At 52.5% G+C, this 17,612-nt stretch overlaps 2 protein-coding genes across 2 annotated transcripts; one reads left to right on the top strand and one right to left on the bottom strand.

The window, feature by feature from the left end:
• Positions 1-4,469: 4,469 nt before the first annotated feature.
• Positions 4,470-8,137, bottom strand: MRPS12 (mitochondrial ribosomal protein S12). The gene is made up of 3 exons (XM_072608334.1): positions 8,005-8,137; positions 6,966-7,042; positions 4,470-4,955 (listed from the first exon to the last, which is right to left on the bottom strand). Exons 1-3 carry the CDS (start codon positions 8,082-8,084, stop codon positions 4,579-4,581), a joined length of 534 nt encoding a protein of 177 aa, XP_072464435.1. The 5' UTR covers positions 8,085-8,137; the 3' UTR covers positions 4,470-4,578.
• A 207-nt stretch (positions 8,138-8,344) lies between these two features.
• Positions 8,345-17,589, top strand: SARS2 (seryl-tRNA synthetase 2, mitochondrial). The gene is made up of 16 exons (XM_072608320.1): positions 8,345-8,629; positions 10,520-10,615; positions 13,202-13,231; positions 13,384-13,524; positions 13,624-13,678; positions 13,993-14,056; positions 14,357-14,462; positions 14,901-14,948; positions 15,266-15,374; positions 15,500-15,545; positions 15,755-15,842; positions 16,046-16,155; positions 16,469-16,562; positions 16,651-16,743; positions 17,036-17,101; positions 17,184-17,589. The coding sequence occupies exons 1-16, from the start codon at positions 8,345-8,347 to the stop codon at positions 17,298-17,300; spliced, it is 1,548 nt and encodes a 515-aa protein (XP_072464421.1). The 3' UTR covers positions 17,301-17,589.
• The last annotated feature ends 23 nt before the right edge of the window (positions 17,590-17,612 follow it).

The raw sequence follows: 17,612 nt of genomic DNA, 5'->3' as shown, positions 1-17,612 counted from the left end.
CTCTAAATGTTTGTTGACTTGTATGCCAGTTGAGTCTCACTATCAGCATTATTAGTGCTATTGTGCGTTGTGAGGAGTGGTTTTGGTGTTAAAACATCAGGCTTCCTGTGTCCACCATATCTGGGCTATATCTTGTGTTCTGTCTTTGCTCAGGGCTGCCTTAGCCATGGAGAGATTGGGTGGTTGACAGCTCTGCTTCTGCCCACCCCCGGCTTCTTTCTCCTGTACATGTTCCTCCATGGCCTGGGCTGTCCCTCAAGATCATTGCCAGGACTAGACTCTGGACCTGGGGCTGGTCCAAGAGCACTGGTCATGAGGGTGTGGCTGGGACAAGCCAGGCTGAGCAAGAGGAACACAGTGCTAAGAATGGGGACCAACAAGAGGTGGGGGAAGAAGGGGCTGCCCACCCCTCCACCCACTGGCGTTGATCTGACTGCACAGAGATGCTAGGAACAGCATTGGGACACCCTGAAGATTGCAACAGGATTTCCCAAGGGTGGGGAGGCAGATGCCTCCACAGGGGGCAGGAGTCATAGCTTTGCCTGAAGCAAGATCCATTTGGCTGAGCTGCCCTGTCCGGCCACCTCTGATAGAGGGTTTCCCACAGGAGACTAGCCTGGGAGCCACAGGTTGATCAGGCCTTAGGCCTGGGCCTGAGCCAGAGATGGGGCTGGCTCTTGACCCAAGTACCCTCTCTCTGGAGTCATTGCAAATTCTGATCCATGTGCCCCTGAGGATGATGGTGATGTGATGCTGGAGTGGTTGCCACCAGCAGAGGGTTCTGGTGGATGGGCCAGCACTATGGCTTCTACTCTGGGTTCAGGCTAAGAATGCTTGTAGAGATGGGGAATTGTTCCATTGACCTTTGCAAACTCACACACACACACACACACACACACACACACACACACACACACACACACACACAGACGCACACACACGCCCCTCACACACACAGTGCCTGGGGCAAAGGCCAGACTTGCTTTGCGTCTTCCTTTGGGTGAGACCTCCGAGAGTTCCAACCCCTTCAATGACTCTATGGCGGGACAACAGCCATCAGTGGCGTTTCCTCCCCAGGTCTGGCCAGAGAGATCTTATTGCTTGAAGACACCCTTGAGGGGATCTCCCATTCCCTGCAGGTGGGGAGCCTGAGGCTGCCAGTACCAGGTAACAGCTTCATGGCCAGATTTGATGCTGAGCCCGATCCATTCCCAGCTAGGACAATCCCTATATCAAGCTGTACCTTCACAGGAAAGCAGGAGGACGTCTAGGTAGGGAACCATGAGGTCTAGAGGAGGCCAAGAGTCCAAGGTACTAATCGTCTGTCCTCCATTCACCCCTCCACAGGCTTCCAACATCTTCACCAAATTCCCAAGGGGTGTCCACTTTGTCTTTTTTGAACACGCTAGCAAAGACACCCCGTTCCAGGTGTCATTCCAGCAGCAAAGTTTGTTTCAGGACCCCTTAGCTGATTCACTCCATTAAAGATCCATTCCAGAGAAAGGCAGGGAACCTGGAGGGAGGAGTGGTCTGGGGGGCCCAGGGGAAAGCCAACACTCACCCTGCCAGCCGTTCCCTCCTTCCCACCTGAGGGAAATCGCCAGAGTCCCCACATTTATCAAGCAGGAAGGAAGCAGTTCCAATGGTCAGTCATACCTCCATTATGTCTCACTACAGTCAGAATATTAACCAGGGATAAGAGAGTATCGTGGAGAAAATTAATCGGAATGGGTCAGGGCAGACTAGTAAATAAATGGTAAATCATCACGTTAAACACATCCCTATCTTGCTACACAAAGAACAGAAGACATGCATATCAAACAGTTTCTGTTTTTTTTAGTGTGTGTACTCAATTGCATGGACACAATTACAAAGCTGCCTGTTCGTCTGTCCCCTCACAATGTCCTTCGGCCCTCATCTCTCTGGGTCGTTCCACATTCTGGTCACATTCTTTCTCTTCTGCATCACTCTCTGCTCTCTCCCCCTGCGCCTTCCCCTCTTAATAGGCACAATCGTAGAACTAATCATCCCGTTCATTTTAATACCACATAGCTAGACAAGCAGGTAGATTGTTTTTAATTGAAGACACAATACAAGCTGTATCCTAATAAGCCAGAGCAGTCAGGGAACAGACCAGCTTTTCAGAAGTCATGTTTCAGTGGAGACAAAAGTCTCCTTCTCTGTCTCCACTGCTGGATCCTCTGCCAGATCACACCCTTTAACCCTGGGCATCCCTCAGGGCTCATTCCCAGCCCTCTCTCTATACTACCTTACTTGGTCATCTCCTCAGCTCCTATGATTTAATGACCATCTCCATGCTGTGAGCTCCCAAGTCTACCTCTTCTGGCTCAGACTCTCCACTGACTTCCAGTCTTGCATTGGCCATCCAGTTAGACAGAACTGGTGCATTATCTTTCCCCCAAACACTGTAGAGGGCAGCAGCATCGTCCCAGGTTCTCAGACTCACCATCTAGAAGTCAGCCTGGACCTCTCACTATCTTTCATCCCCCAATATCCCATATCCCCTTCTCTCCTCGGACACTGCCGCCATCTGATACAGGCCCCTATTACCTCCTGCTTGGATCACTCCAATAGTCTGCTGGGGATCTACCATCCTCAAGCCTCTCCCCAGTCCAATACATCCTCCATTTGGCCACTAATGTGGTTTTCCGAAAGCCCAGGTCCCACAAGTTCAACCCCCCCTACTCAATGAACTGCAATGGTTCCCTATCACCTATCGCCTCCAAACACAAAACCCTGTTTGGCATTCCAAGCCCTTCATAACTTAGTCATCTCCTACTTTCCTGGATTTCTTACACTTTATTCACCTCCAGGTACTCTTCCACCAGTGCCCCTGGCCTTCTGGCTGTTCCAGGCACAAGAGCCTCATCTCTCAGCTCAGGCCATTCTCTCTGGCTGACCCCCATGCCTGGAACACTCCCCACTCCCCTTCTGCCTACTGAGCTCCCTGGCGTCCTTTAATTCCCAGCTAAAATTCCACTTTCTATAGGGAGCCTTCCCCCACCCCTCTTAATGCCAGTGTCTTCCCTCTGTGAACAATTTCCTATTTATCCTGTACACATCTTGCTTTGTACAGAGCTGTTCTCAAGTTATTGTCTTTTCCATTAGACTATAAGGCACAGGAGTCATCTTTTGACTCTCTTTGTATACTCAGTACCTAGCAGAGTGCCTGCATACAGAGGCACCTGATTGCTGATTGGGAAGTGAATTGGCAGTGTTTTTCCTCTTCCCCTCATCTTTCTCTAACCTGGTTCTCCTTTCAGGAATGACTCTCTCTGTCCCACCATCCGCAATCCACACCTGCAAAGCTGAGCAGCCTTTTTGTCTGAGTGTGAGAACCAGCAGCAAGGCTGTAGAAGTGGAGAGCACAAGAAGGGCACAGCGGGCAGACAGGAAGGCACTGGATCTGACTGAGGAGGGGGTGACATTAGGAAGCTCCCTCTGGCAACTGAGTTAAAATTTGAGGGTGATAGCTCAGGGGCAAAGGCCAGAACTAGAGTAGTGCCCAGCGGACCAGAGAAGGGAAGAATGCGGAAATGCTCTGGAGAAACAAGGTTTGGCAACTAGAGGATGACGGATGGTGATGCCAAGAGGAATAAGGAAGTTGGGAGAAGGGGAAAGATAAGGTAATGAAATGTCCTGTTGACAGGAAACTTTCCAGGCCTGCTCTTCCTGTGTGACTGTCCCACCCCAAACAAAAGCACAGTCCTGAGCAGAGAGCCTGGCCCCGAGAGACTCCTGCCACAGCCAGCAGCTGAGAGGGGGTGGGCAGGATGGAATTTTCCTGGGCTTGAAGACTGGTGGAGTTCTGTTGGGGACATGCTGGTAGGGAGGCTTGACTGGGGCTTGCCTTTCTGCCCTTCCACTGGTTGATCTCAAATCCTTTGGGGTCATCCCAGGGCAGCCACCTCCCCCACTGGGGGGCCACCCCAGCCTGTCATTCCTACACATCACTGATGCTAGTCAGTCTCTTGGTCATCCTCATCCTCTAGTTCACACCCTTCTCCTCCCCTTCTCCAAAGCCTGCCTGTTCTTACAAGCCCCTGGGCCAAGCCCTCCTTGACCAGCTGCAGGTCCTCCAGCCACAGGCAGTCCCTGAAGCCCAGACCAGACACACTCAGGCTCATGGGGAGCACAGGCTGCCTGCTTTCTTTGACACCTTCCAGGGTCTATATCCCATGTAGTCCCATCCCACTGAACCTTTTATCCCTGGTATGAGGTGAGGCTCCCTCAGCTGGGCCTGTCACTCCCTGAACATCACAGGGGTCATGCGAGGGCCGACTAGAAGAACATATACCTACCCAAACTGAAAAATCCACCTCAGACTGACTGCACGTCAGACAAGTTTCTTTCTTTGGGCTCAGTGTTCCTCACCTGTTACCCACCTATCCTATCTCAAAGGACAATCGTGAGGGGAGGATGGGAAGTGGAAGAAGCTAGACACAAGGTAAGGTTCATCATGATGGTATTATTTGCCTACTTGCAGCCTGGGCCTCCCGCCATGTCGGTCCATCCATCCCAGCCACCCCTGCATGTGGCCACAGGCTTTCCTCCCTGTTACTTCTTCTTCTGCACATGGCCACAATCATACTTGCCCCGCAGGACCTTGAGCTTGATGCCAGGCAGGTCTTGGGTGCGGCCCCCATGCACCATGACCACGTGGTGCTCCTGCAGGCTGTGGCCCTCACCAGGGATGAAGCAGATGGCCTCCCGGCCTGTGCTCAAACGCACACGGCAGCACTTGCGGTTGGCGGAGTTGGGCTTCTTGGGCTTCCGGATCATGGGCTTCAGCACCACAGCCTTGAGCTGGGGACAGCTGTTCATGGGGCCAGGGCTGGTCTGGGGCCACCTGGGGCGGCCATGGCGGTGCATCTGGTTGAGTGTGGCCATGGAACAGCACTGGTTCTGCTGCATCTTCTGGGCCAGGCAGAGAGCTGATTTGGAGGGGAAGGGAAAGGAGATGTGAGTGGAGGGATGGAGCTCCCCAAGACACTGAGAACATTTCCTCAAATGACCTCAGCCCCCGCTCTCCCCAAGTACCAGCCCTGCTCACAGTTGCTACTCCACCTGGCCCCTGTGGCTCCCAAAGGGGAGAGGAGTAACCAGTAGTGCTTGCCCTCCCCTCTGGATGGCCCCATGTGCCTGTGAGAAATGCAAATCAAAACAACTCTTAGGTACCATGTCATACCTATCAGGTGGGCTAATATGACAAAACAGGAAAATTACAAAAGCTGGAGAAGATGTGGAAAAAATTGGAATACTGGTTCATTGTTGGTGGAGTTGTAAACTGATCCAACCATTCTGGAGAGCAAAACCACTTCTAGGTCTGTATCCCAAAGAGATCATAGAAATGTGAAAAGGACCCACATGTACAAAAATATTTATAGCAGCTCTTTTTGTGGTGGCCAAGAACTGGAAACTGAGGGGATGCCCATCAACTGGGGAATGGCTGAACAAGCTGTGGTATATGAATGTAACCGACTACTATTGTGCTATAAGAAATGATGAACAGGAAGACTTCAGAGAGGCCTGGGAGGACTTATATGATCTGATGCTGAGCGAAAGGAGCAGAACCAGAATGTAAGAGATGAAATGAACTTATGTTTCCACAAAAAATATGTAATATCTATAATACCAGTGGTACTCATTTAATATCATTTTTGAACCCTCAATAAGGGCCAGAGCCTGACCTAATCAACCAGAAGAGCCTGGACCTAACAGTTTCTTTGTTCTGAGTAGAATACCTCTTCCTATATCAACAAGGCCAGATAGGGCAGAGTTAAGATGACCATTAAATTAAGATGACCTGAGACTCTATCTTGAATAATGGGACTTTTTCTTAATATTTTAAGTATGTGTCCAAAGTATGGACACATACTATGTTATGGCATGCTAATGGTAAAGAAAACACAGATATCCTGGATTGTAATTTCAATCAACACTTATCTTATTGTATTTGTTACCTATTCAATTAGGATATCACTTAGACTGTTTGCCTCTTTAACCAAACTTTCAGGTCAACCCAGAAAGATTGTACGTCAATTAAAGAAATCCCTTTAAAAGAATTTATATCATGTTATTCTATAAGGAAAATGAGGAATGTGGCAGGAGGGTAGAGTCAGGTGGGATGGGGTTTAGTGAACCCTGAAATGCTGGCCAATGGGAGGCAGGAGGAAAATTCGAATGGAAAGTAGGGCATGTAAACCTTGCATTTGTCTGAAGCAGGTGTAGCAGTCCATGAGGAACTACTCCTTCATTCATTCAGGAATGAATGTAAAAATTAATAAAACCTTTTCTACCTTCACAATGGATGTTGTTCTTTTTAGAATGAGTATGTTTCTCAAGAGGAGAACATTGTACACAGTAACAGCCACATTATGAAATGACTTTGATAGACTTAGCAACGCAAAGACTTAAAACAACTCCAAAAGATTCATAATGGAAAATGCCATCCACATCCAGAGCAAAAAATATGGAGTCTGAATGCAGATCGAAGCAGATGATTTGCTCTTTTTTGTTGCTTTTTCGTTCTCATGGCTCCTCCCATTCCTTCTAATTCTTCCATACAACATGCCTAATGTGAAGATATGTTTAATAGGAACGTGTATGTAGAGCCTACATAGGATTGCATGCCATCTTGGGGAGGGAGATGAATTAAAAACTTATAGAATTGAATGTTCAAAACTAAAAATAAATTAATTTATTTATTTTAAAAAAAGAATTTAGGACTGCAGGGATATAAAACGAAAATCTGGACAGCGCCTGCCCTCATGGCACTTAAACTCTATTGGGAGATGAGACCTGAACACAGAGAAGCAAACAAGAAGCACACGGGAGGGGAGGGTGGTAGCACCTAGGGGGCATTATACTTTCGGGAAGGCGGGGGGCGGGCACCGGCGAGCCCCGGGGGTCCCGGCACCCCCTATCCCCCTACAAACGCTTACCCTGGCTCAGGGATGAGTTCAAACGGCGGAAGATGTTGGGGCACGCCATCCTGCCGTTGGACAGCCTTCCGCAGGAGCTATGCAGAGAGAGAGGGGAGGCTGAGCCGGGCTAGGCGACCCCGGGCTCCTCGGCCCACCCGGACCCTTCTCCACCGGGGGAAGTCCCTCCTGCACGGATGCGCACAGGAAGTCCCGCCCCAAAGGGAAACTGATCAGTGTCCCGAAGATGCCGGGAAAGGCTTCCTGCAGTTCGGCCTCAGGCCCCGGGATGCGCACAGGAAGTCCCGCCCCAAAGGGAAACTGATCAGTGTCCCGAAGATGCCGGGAAAGGCTTCCTGCAGTTCGGCCTCAGGCCCCGGGATGCGCACAGGAAGTCCCGCCCCAAAGGGAAACTGATCAGTGTCCCGAAGATGCCGGGAAAGGCTTCCTGCAGTTCGGCCTCAGGCCCCGGGATGCGCACAGGAAGTCCCGCCTCAAAGGGTAACTGATCAGTGTCCCGAAGATGCCGGGAAAGGCTTCCTGCAGTTCGGCCTCAGGCCCCGGGATGCGCACAGGAAGTCCCGCCCCAAAGGGAAACTGATCAGTGTCCCGAAGATGCCGGGAAAGGCTTCCTGCAGTTCGGCCTCAGGCCCCGGGATGCGCACAGGAAGTCCCGCCCCAAAGGGTAACTGATCAGTGTCCCGAAGATGCCGGGAAAGGCTTCCTGCAGTTCGGCCTCAGGCCCCGGGATGCGCACAGGAAGTCCCGCCCCAAAGGGTAACTGATCAGTGTCCCGAAGATGCCGGGAAAGGCTTCCTGCAGTTCGGCCTCAGGCCCTGGGATGCGCACAGGAAGTCCCTCCCCAAGGTGAAACCGACCAATGTCCCTGGGTCGTCTCCGCCCGGAAGGTCCTTCCTGCGGGCTAGCCTCAGGCCGATCCCGCCCCGCCCCCGCCTGGGACGCTCTCCCGGCAGTCTAACCTCAGTCCCGAGACTACACCCAAAGCCTGGGCCTCCCCGGAGCGGGAGCCCAGAGACCCCCCGGAGCTGCCCACTCTCACTTTCTGAAACAGCAGTCAGATTGGCAGGCTTCCGGATCTTCCAGGACCCCATTGGGTAATTTTATTAGACGGATGGACATGGCGGGAGGGGCGTTGCGATGGAATGCAGAAATGAACCGCCGATTAGAGGAGAAGGTTGTCAGTCTGTCTTGTTAGGGCTCATCTGATTGGGCAGCGTCAGGCGCCGTCTCCAAGGCATCCCCGCCTCGCGTTCAGCTGGGCTCATTTTTTTCAGCCTGGCCTTTGATTGGGTAAGGGCGGAGGAAGGCGAATCCTCGCGGTTTGATTGGTTGCCGTTCGGTAGGCCGGGCGGGCGTCTCCCTGGGATCCCCGGCTCGACATGGCGGCGTCCATAGCGTGTCGATTTCCGCGCTTGCTGCGCATTCATTTCCGAAGCCGCAGCCGCCCGTGCCAGGAAACGTTAAGACGGGGCAGGGAGAGAAACCTCAGTAGCTCTGGTGGCGTCCCGAACCGCACCCGGAACCTCCTGTACGAGCACGTGCGTGTGGGCTATAGCGCACGCCCCCAGCTGGACATGGAGAGGTTGTGCGCGCACCCAGAGGAGGCTGCGCGCGCCTTAGAGCACCGCAAGGGGGAGCTGAGACCCGCCGACCTGTCGGAGATTGTAAGGGCGCATGCGCCGTTGAGCCGTCGCCGGGTGGGGCGGGGCTAAGGGAGCGCAGATGGGGGGCGTGGCTTACATGCTCTTTAAGGAGTAGGGGAGGGGGTACTGTGCCAAGAGATACAAAGTTCCTGCTCTCAGGAAACTTACAATCTAATGGAAATTAGGGCTTTTCCTTTAAAAAAAATATATTTCCGTATATGGAAGACCTCAGGCAGTGTGGGGGGTCCCTTTCAACGCTTCTCCCTGGGCCCTTAAGATGTGATTTGATTTGCAGATATTAATTGGGGGACATCTAATTCAACAGGACAGTTATTGACAAAACCTTGGAAGAGCTTGAGATACGTTTGTAGGTTTTTTAAGTCGAAGTCAATTTCCAGTTAACTCCACCCCCATAAAAATCCCTCTAACAAAGAAGGCAGCTTCCTGAATGCACCCTGGCCCTGTAATCCACCTCTAAAGTTATAAGTAATAGTAATTCATATGTCTCTTTGAGAGTCAGCAAGATATTAGTTTGTGTGAAAGCCCATGACTCCAGTAACAACAGCTGGCATTTACATAGGACTCTGGGGTTTGCAAAGCACCTTGCGCCTCATGGCGGCTGCTAGTATTCCTTATTTACCAATGAGGAAACAGGTAGGCAGATATTAAATGACTGGCCCAGGGCTACACAGCTACTAAGTGTGTGAGTCAGAATTTGAACTCGGGTCTCACTGACTCCAAGGCAGCTAGATGTTTGTCGAAGTGGATAGACTTTGCCAAGAAAACCCCAGATGGAGTCATGGAGAGAGAGCCAGACAGGACTGAACAACACTTTACTGACTCCATACCCAGCTCTCTTCCCATCGCTTCCCCAGCTGCTTACGATCCAGGCAACTCTAAAAATGTCAATTAGATCAGTAGCTACCAATGAAATCACATACTTGGAGGTATAAATAGAGACATGGGTACTTATGTGCATACTTAAAGAGAAAGTATATCCTTTAAAAGTTTTAAAAAGTCCCTTCTTCAAAACAACCCTGTGGGCTAGGTCACTGGGACAGATAGGTGGTACAATGGATAGAAATGACAGAAGTCAGGAAGACCTGAGTTCAAATCTAGCCTGTGTGATTCTTGGCAAATTGAGTAACCACTGTCTGCCTCAATTTCCCCATCTATAAAATGAGGATAATCACAACACCTCCCTCCTGGGGTTGTTGTGAGGATCTGAGGAGGTGCCTGGCATGTAGTAGGTGATAGAGAAATGTAAGTTATCATTATTATCATCACCCCCACTTTACAGATGACAAAACTGAGGCTCCAGAAGGAAGTTTGTGACTTGATAACAGGATTAGGGACTAGCCCAGTGTTTGATGATGTGGCCCTAAGCATAATAATGAAAACATAATATACAATAATAATGGTTCTGTGTTTCACTGATGATAGAAATTCCCAAATCAGGAAACCCTACTCTTGCCCAGTATGTGATCCCTGGAGCATGGGCAGGTCCAGTGAGTCAGGAGGGGTCACCCAGCCAGGACCTTCCTGTGCTGCCTCTCTAGGAGAAACCCCTCATTTTTAGATGAGCATATTGACTCCCTCCCCCACTGAAGCAGGAGAAAGGCCCTTGGGCAGAGTCCTACATGGTACCCTAGCCCCCAGGACAAACACTTCCTTTCTGTGGCACATGCCTGAACCTCCAGAAGGAGGCCCGGTGCCGAGCCTCTGGAGGAGCTAGGGAAAAGGACATTGGTGGGGATGAGTACCAAGTTGACCCCTGCTTTCCTGTTCTAGCTACTCAAGGCTGCTTTTTGAGCTGGGAAACTTTGACCACAGAGCTAGAGCTCAAGAGGTCTTTCTCTTTGCCTGGCCTCTATTTCTCCTCCTAAGTCTCCCCTTCTTGCCCCACCCCAGATCTCTACTTGGCAATCCCTGGGAAGACTGAGGGAAGAGATCCAGGCCCTGGAGGAGGAGAAAGCAGCTGTGGCCCAGAAGATCAAAACCCTGGTGGTGAGTGAAGCTGTCCCTCCCTGCCTCTGGTCTTAACTTCCATCCATTCATCCATCAGACACACATTAAGTACAGAATGGCCTTAACCTGGGGAGACACAGGAAATTTGGATAAGGCCCAGTTACTGCCCTGGTGACATCCCTTGGGATAAGACACCAACAGGTTCCTACAATATATGATGTTACATGATGGAAAGTAGTGGGCGAGCTGCCCTCAGATCTAGGAAGACCCAGGCTCAAGTCTGGCTCCTGCACATGCTGGCTCCTGTGATCCTAGACCAGACATTTAACCCACGGTAGCGGTAACCACAAGCATTGGTGGAGAAGGCTTCCTTGTCAGGACCTTCTAACACTAGTGAATTCTCTGGTCTAGCTTTCTTAAAAACATAAATTGCATGTAAAGCATTTTATAAACTGTAAAGCATCGTAGGAAAATCATTGGGGTGTAATGGATAGAAAGGAGAGGCCTCGATGCAGGAAAACTGGTGCCCCATTGGTAGAGCTGAGGTCTGGGAGGCCACAGTTGCACATCCATGGCCCCAATGTCACTCGTGTGGGGGCACCCTGTGCCTCTCCCCTCAAGATAACAAGGAAGGAGGAAAAGGACCACAGGGGGCTGATCTGTTCACTGAGCGCTCTCTGCGGTGGCCAAAGACTGGAATACTGCTGAGCAGTGGCCCTAGGGGAGAAAACTGTTCTGTATGGAAGGGACTGTCATGGGGCCATGAGGAACAACAGAAGGGACAGTTTCTGAGGAAGCTGGGAAATGAACAGACGCATAGCCAAGTCAGCAGGATGAAGGGAATGGCATATACCATGCTTACAACATCAGAGAGGAAAAAAACTTGGGCAGACTTTAGAAGTCGGATCAGTCCAGCCATGAGCCCCAAACCCAAGGGCAGGACACAGGCAGCTAGCTGGTGCCCCGGGGAGAGGTGGACCTGGAGAGAGCAGACCCAAGTTCAAATACTGACTCATAAGCCTACATGCTCTGTAGCCCTGGGCATGTCATTTACTCTGCCTGCCTCAGTTTCCAGATCTGTGAAATTGGATTAATAATAGCACCTCTCATGCCAGAGTGGGGACGGACTTAAAACACGGAGAAAGACAAACATTTATGGTCATGGTCAGTGTAGATGTTTGTTTGGATGACCCATGCCCCTCTATGTTAATGACTTATTTTTCAGGTCATTTTTTAAAAAATTTGCGCAATTGGAGAAGGCAGGGTTGTGGGAGGGATAGATTAATTAAAACCAACAGCAAAGGGTATTTGTTTTAAAAAGAGAATGGAGACATTGAAGTTAGGTTCCCCCTTTGATGTGATGTGATGACTGGCTGAGTCCCTCAGGAGGTCCCCCCTTTGATGTCCCCTGGCTGAGTCCCTTAGGACTCCCTCGGTCTGGGCACATGTCCCTGTTAAAAGAACTGAGGCAGACAGAGGACTGGAGGGAGCTCATCACTTATCTGAGACATGCATCCCTGACGCAGCAGTCATCAAGCCAAGCCCTCTCATCTTACAGATCAGGAAACTGAGGCCCAGAGAGGGAGTGGACCTGAGCCAAGGTCCCACAGGGAAGAAGCTCCTGAACCAGGCTGGAACCTCCAACTCCTCCACTTCGGAGTTGGGTGCGCTGCCATGAGCTTCAGGCACTTTCTGGAGAAACTGGGCCACACTCTCCAGGCCAGAGAAGCCAGGGAAGTTTTCCCTCCCTGGCTCTCCTCTGGGCATAAAGAAGTTCATTCTTGTTCTTCAGCAAGAGGTGGTGGGAAAAAGTGGGGGATGGGGGCCAGAGGTGGGGAAACCATTGCAGCCATCATTCTGGGTTGGCCAGTGCAGCCCAGGAGTACACTTCTCTCTGCAACCAAGCCGTGATCGAATGGGCATTGTGGCTTAGTCAGACCATATTTATTAAGTACTACTGTGTGTAAACTTACTGGGGATTCAAAGAAAGGCCAAGACCACCCCCAGTCTCTCCTCGCTGAAGCTCAGGGTGCCTCCATGACTGACTGGGGCTCTCTGCTGTCTCTTGGTCACCTGTCAGTAAATAATAAAGGGCCCCTGTGAGCCGGTCACTGTGCTGCACACACTGGATTCAGAAGACCTGCACAAAGGTCAGCTGTGTGATTTTCACAGGGCAGGGAGCTCCCTCCTCCAATGCCCTTGGCACCCATGGACCGTTTTCTGGGGCACTGAAAAGTGAAAAGGCCAGCTTGTCCAGTTCATGTCAGGGACAGGACTAGAACCCAGGTCTTCCCAGCTTCAAAGCCGGGTTTGTTTTCTCTGGTTGCTAATAACAATCATGTGGCTACTTTAGTCCTGTGCTGAGGCTCAGAGAGGGATGGCCATTTGCCTAGACTCATGTTGCTGCTAAGTCACAGGGCCTGGGGTCAAGCTCCTGGAGTGAGGGCTGGAAGGGATTCCACAGCCTAGCAAGGTTAGGTGCCCTCCCTCCTCACAGGTGGTGAGGGGATGGATCAGATTAGAAGCCAGGTCCTGGACCCAGGGCCAGCGCCCTCACCTCCTGTCACACAGCTGTGATTGTCTTCATGTAAGTCCAAGGTCCCAGCATTGTGATTCTCTCTCCAGGTCAGCCAGGACAAGGATCTCCTCCAACAGGTATGGAGTCTGGGGGATCCTGGTAGGGTGAGGGAGGGAAGGAGAGGGGTAGGAATGAGGGGGCATAGGCCCCCTCCCCCCAGCTCTGGAGCACAGGCTAAGGTGTGGATGCCCAAGTGGACCCCAAGTCTAGCCTCTATCCCCTGCCACAGGATCCCATGTATCAGAACACACGGGCCCAGGGAAGGTCGATTCGGACACGCCTGGCAGCCCTGTATGCTGACGAGGCCCATCTAGAAGAGCTTTTCTACACGCGAGCTCTCCGACTCCCCAACCAAACCCATCCTGATGTGGTGAGTGGGGGGTCCGGGGCAGGGGAGGAGCCTGGGCCCAGGGCTGACTCCCTCTCGCAATCCCCCATAACCACTTTCTATCTCTCTCTACTCTCCTAGCCTGTCGGTGATGAGAGCCAGGCCCGGGTCCTGGAGGTAGTCGGAGAGAAGCCAAGTAAGCAGGCTCAAGGAGGCCCACCCCTTCCCCTGCTCCTCCTCTCCCATGGGCCTTCCTTGTGGATTCAGGCTCAGACCATGTCCTCCATCCACCCTCTTTCTGTCCATCTGTCTGTCTCAGTCTGACTCTGTCTGTTTCTTTTTTCTGTGTCCTTGTCCCCATGCCTTGTCTTTCTGTCTCTCCTCTGGGTTTCTGCCTGTCTCCCTTCTATCTCTCCCTCCATGTCTCTGCCCTCCTTTGTCTCATACTGCATACGTTTCACACTGGGTATGTCTCATGCGGTGCACATGTATCTGTCTGTCCCCATCCAGCCTTCGCCTTCCACCCCCGGGGCCACCTGGAGATTGGGGAGAAGCTAGATATCATCCGGCAGAAGTGAGCAGCCCGCAGCCCCGTGATAGCCCACCCCCTGTCTCCTGACAGCTGGCATTCAGGGCCTGCCCCCCAGCAGGAAACAGGCCCATTCATCCAGGCAGAGCCTGTCCTTGCCGTGCATAATTGATTTGCGTGCTGCCTACCACCTGCCCGTCCCCACATTTCCCTTTGTTGCCTTCCCAATGCTGTGCCCCGTGGTGACCCAGGACCAATCGTCCCCCCTCCCTCAGCCCAGGGGAGGCCTCTGCTTGGGTGGATTCTCCCCACAATCACCCCTCAGGCCTGGCTTTCTCTGTGCAGGCGTCTGTCCCACGTGTCTGGCCAGCGATCCTACTACCTTCGCGGCCCAGGTGCCTTGCTGCAGCACGCCCTGGTCAGCTTTACCCTCAGCAAACTTGTCCAAAGGGTACGATGACACCAGGGGCACCTGAGTCTTAGGGATGGGAGGAGGGCAGAAATCCCTTGGTGATGCAGATGGAAGATCAGGATGCCTGAGGAGGGGTCTCTGACGGGACCCAAGAGTGGGGAAGGCAAGGTGCAGGAAACAGGAAGCATCCAGAGATGCCTTGGCCTTAGGACAGGTGGGAATGAGATATTCAGATCCTCAGAAAAGAGGGGGCCAGAACCCCTGGTCCCTTCTAGCTCTGACATCTGCGATCTCCTGAGGGAGGGATGCAGGGGGTCCTGGACACTTGCCACTCCTTGGTTTTTTCATCTGCACCCTAGACCTACCCTAAAATGGGAGACACTGGGAGCTGTGGTAGAAGTGGAATGGGTGGGCCTGAGGGGGCTTTCTTTACTTCCTCCTGTTGTCCCCTGACCCCCTCTTCTCTGTCTCCCCCAGGGCTTCACAGCCATGACGGTGCCAGACATGCTCAGAGGCGCTGTGTTTGTGAGCATACACCCCAGCCCCTCTTCTCCCTCCCTTCTCCCTAGACATTGGGCTTGCTTTGGGCCTAGCTTTGTATATGGTAAAGGAGGAAGCTTGGCCTATGGCTTGAGAGGTGAGCCTTAAACCTTGGGTACTACCCCTATCCTGAGCCCTCCAGGCTGGGACCATGGCTGCAGTGGAGGCCTGATCCTGGAGGTAGGACTGATGCAGGTGGGTGGGAGACTCTGGAACTCAGGTAGGGGACACCTTCCTGGAAGCCCTTGTAGGACAAAGACTGGAGGGAAGGGGTTCCAGCCCAATCTCTCCTCTCCCCTCAGGAGGGCTGTGGGATGAGCCCCAATGCCAGTCCTTCTCAGATCTACAACATTGATCCTTCCCGATTTGAGGACCTCAACCTGGCAGGGACCTCAGAGGTGGGGATTGCAGGTGAGGGGTTGAGGGAATGGACTGAGAGAGGGAGGTAAGTCAGGGGATCCCCTCCTCCTCTGGGCTGGGCCCTGTGGGAGAGATCACCCCATTGAGCTTGGGTGGCATCTCTCCCCACCCCACAGGATACTTCATGGATCATGCAGTGTCTTGGAAGGATCTGCCCATCAGGTGACATCCTTCACCCCACATTCTTAGGGGCCGCACACACCCCAACCCCAACTTCAGGTCTTCCCTTTCCCTTCCTTATGTCCTGGCCAATGCTCCTAGTTTCCCCCTCTCCCATGGTCCTTCCCTTAGTCTCTCCAGAATTATCTATACCCTCCATTCCCCACCCCTCCTGTCAGGATCTGTGGACCTGACATCCCCTTCCCCTGCAGGGTGGTCTGTTCCAGCACCTGCTATCGGGCAGAAACCAACACAGGGAAGGAACCTTGGGGGCTTTTCAGAGTCCACCACTTCAGTAAGGTCAGCCTCACTCCCAAGAAGCATCGTTGCTGACCAGTGTCTTCCTCTGTTCCCTTGGGACAGTCCATTATCCACTCTCTGTCCTCCCTGGTCAGACCAAGGACATCAAGCCCCAGCTTCGCCCAAACTGGGGCCCAGCATTGGGCGGAGTGACCAGGGTGGCCCTTGGTGACCCCTGCACCTCCTGCTCTGCTCAACCACAGGTAGAGATGTTTGGGCTGACATGTTCAGGAACAGAGCACAGCTCGGGGCTGCTGGAGGAGTTTGTGTCTTTGCAGAAGGAGATCCTGACAGAGCTGGGCCTGCACTTCCGGTCAGCAGTGGGGCCTGTGAGGTCTGGGGGGAGATCTGAGGGGCTCCTCAGTCGGTCCCCAAGGGGAAGCACTATTTAGCTGAAGAGAGTCTGGGATGTGGGGAGAGACCACTTGGATCTGAAGCCTACATCTGCTAATGATTCCTTCTGTGAACCCTGGGGAATTTACATTACCACTCTATGCCTCAATTTCCCTACCTATAAGGCAGATATCTGTATCATGCCAGCTAAGCTGCCTCAGTTTCCCTATCTGATGTTTTCTTTGGAGTCCTAGTCATCCCTGACATTCTGACATTCTGTGCCTGGCCCACAGGGTCTTGGACATGCCCACCCAAGAGCTTGGTCGTCCTGCCTACCGCAAGTTTGACATTGAGGCCTGGATGCCAGGCCGTGGCTGCTTTGGAGAGGTGAGCCCCATCTCCAGAGCCTATAGGATGGGATGTCCAGCCTGAGTGTCCCTGGGGAGCCTGCACCTTTCCCTCTCTTCCTTCCCAGGTCTCCAGTGCCTCTAACTGCACAGATTTCCAAAGCAGGAGGCTTCATATAATGTACGAGACTGAGACGGGAGATTTGCAGCATGTGCATACGGTGAGGGGAGGCATCCAATCACCCTGTCAGAGTTCCAGAACCCTTCAAGGCTCTCAACTCTCTTCAAGGATGCCCCACTCCCTAAGATGTTGCCCTTCCCAGGCCATGTCTGCATGCCCCCTTCCCCCAATTCCTAGCCTCCAAAGTCCATGCTCTTACCAGGAGAAGCCCCCCTCCCAGGAGCCTGCCCTCCCCAGGCCCTGTCTGTATGCCCCCCTCTTCTCTCAGGCTGACTCTCAATCATGAGATTGGAGGGGCAGGCATGATTGGGTTAAGCTTTTCCCTTCCCCAGGTCAATGGGACGGGCTGTGCGGTACCTCGAATCCTCATCGCCATTCTGGAAAGCAACCAGCAGAAGGTGGGAGGAGCACAGCCTTGAGTAAAGGAATGGGAAGGGAGGGGGTCTCCAGCGAAACTCACCATGCTCCTTGCTCCTGCAGGATGGCTCAGTGCTGGTGCCCAACATCCTCCAGCCCTACCTGGGCACTGACCGGATCTCCGCCCCAACACACACCCGCCTCAAATACATTGGTCCTAACCAGCCCCAGGTCTCCTAACCCCATACACCTATGTGAACTGTCCCAAGCTCTTTGGACCCCTATCAGTCCCTTTTGCACCAAATGAGGCTGAAGGCACCATTTGGGTACCAGATGAGGACTGTTGCTCAGCAAGCCTATCCTGGATTTATAGGGTTCACTTACAAAGCAGTGGGCACAGCTCAGGCCCCTTGAGTTCCTGCTGTCCCACTAGAAGAGGAAGAAGTTGTGGGGGGGGGGGTAGGCAGTGCCATTCTGTTCTATTCCCTTCTTTCCCCATAGGCACAATAAACGCCTGTGTAGCAACACCTATGTCTGTGTCCAAGTCAATTG

The sequence above is a fragment of the Notamacropus eugenii genome, chromosome 5 (genome assembly GCF_028372415.1).
Source record: "Notamacropus eugenii isolate mMacEug1 chromosome 5, mMacEug1.pri_v2, whole genome shotgun sequence".
Classification (NCBI taxonomy): domain Eukaryota; kingdom Metazoa; phylum Chordata; class Mammalia; order Diprotodontia; family Macropodidae; genus Notamacropus; species Notamacropus eugenii.
The sequence above is the reverse complement of the archived record's forward strand: the minus strand, read 5'-3'. Positions and strand labels throughout refer to the sequence as shown.

Coding starts and splice junctions, on each gene's coding strand:
- MRPS12 (XM_072608334.1), bottom strand. CDS start 8,084: ATGTCCATCCGTCTAATAAAATTACCCAATGGGGTCCTGGAAGATCCG. Junction 7,043..8,004: donor TCTGACTGCTGTTTCAGAAA/GTGAGAGTGGGC, acceptor CTCTCTGCATAG/CTCCTGCGGAAGGCTGTCCA. Junction 4,956..6,965: donor GAACTCATCCCTGAGCCAGG/GTAAGCGTTTGT, acceptor CCTCCAAATCAG/CTCTCTGCCTGGCCCAGAAG.
- SARS2 (XM_072608320.1), top strand. CDS start 8,345: ATGGCGGCGTCCATAGCGTGTCGATTTCCGCGCTTGCTGCGCATTCAT. Junction 13,679..13,992: donor GGTAGTCGGAGAGAAGCCAA/GTAAGCAGGCTC, acceptor GTCCCCATCCAG/CCTTCGCCTTCCACCCCCGG. Junction 16,156..16,468: donor GAGCTGGGCCTGCACTTCCG/GTCAGCAGTGGG, acceptor CCTGGCCCACAG/GGTCTTGGACATGCCCACCC.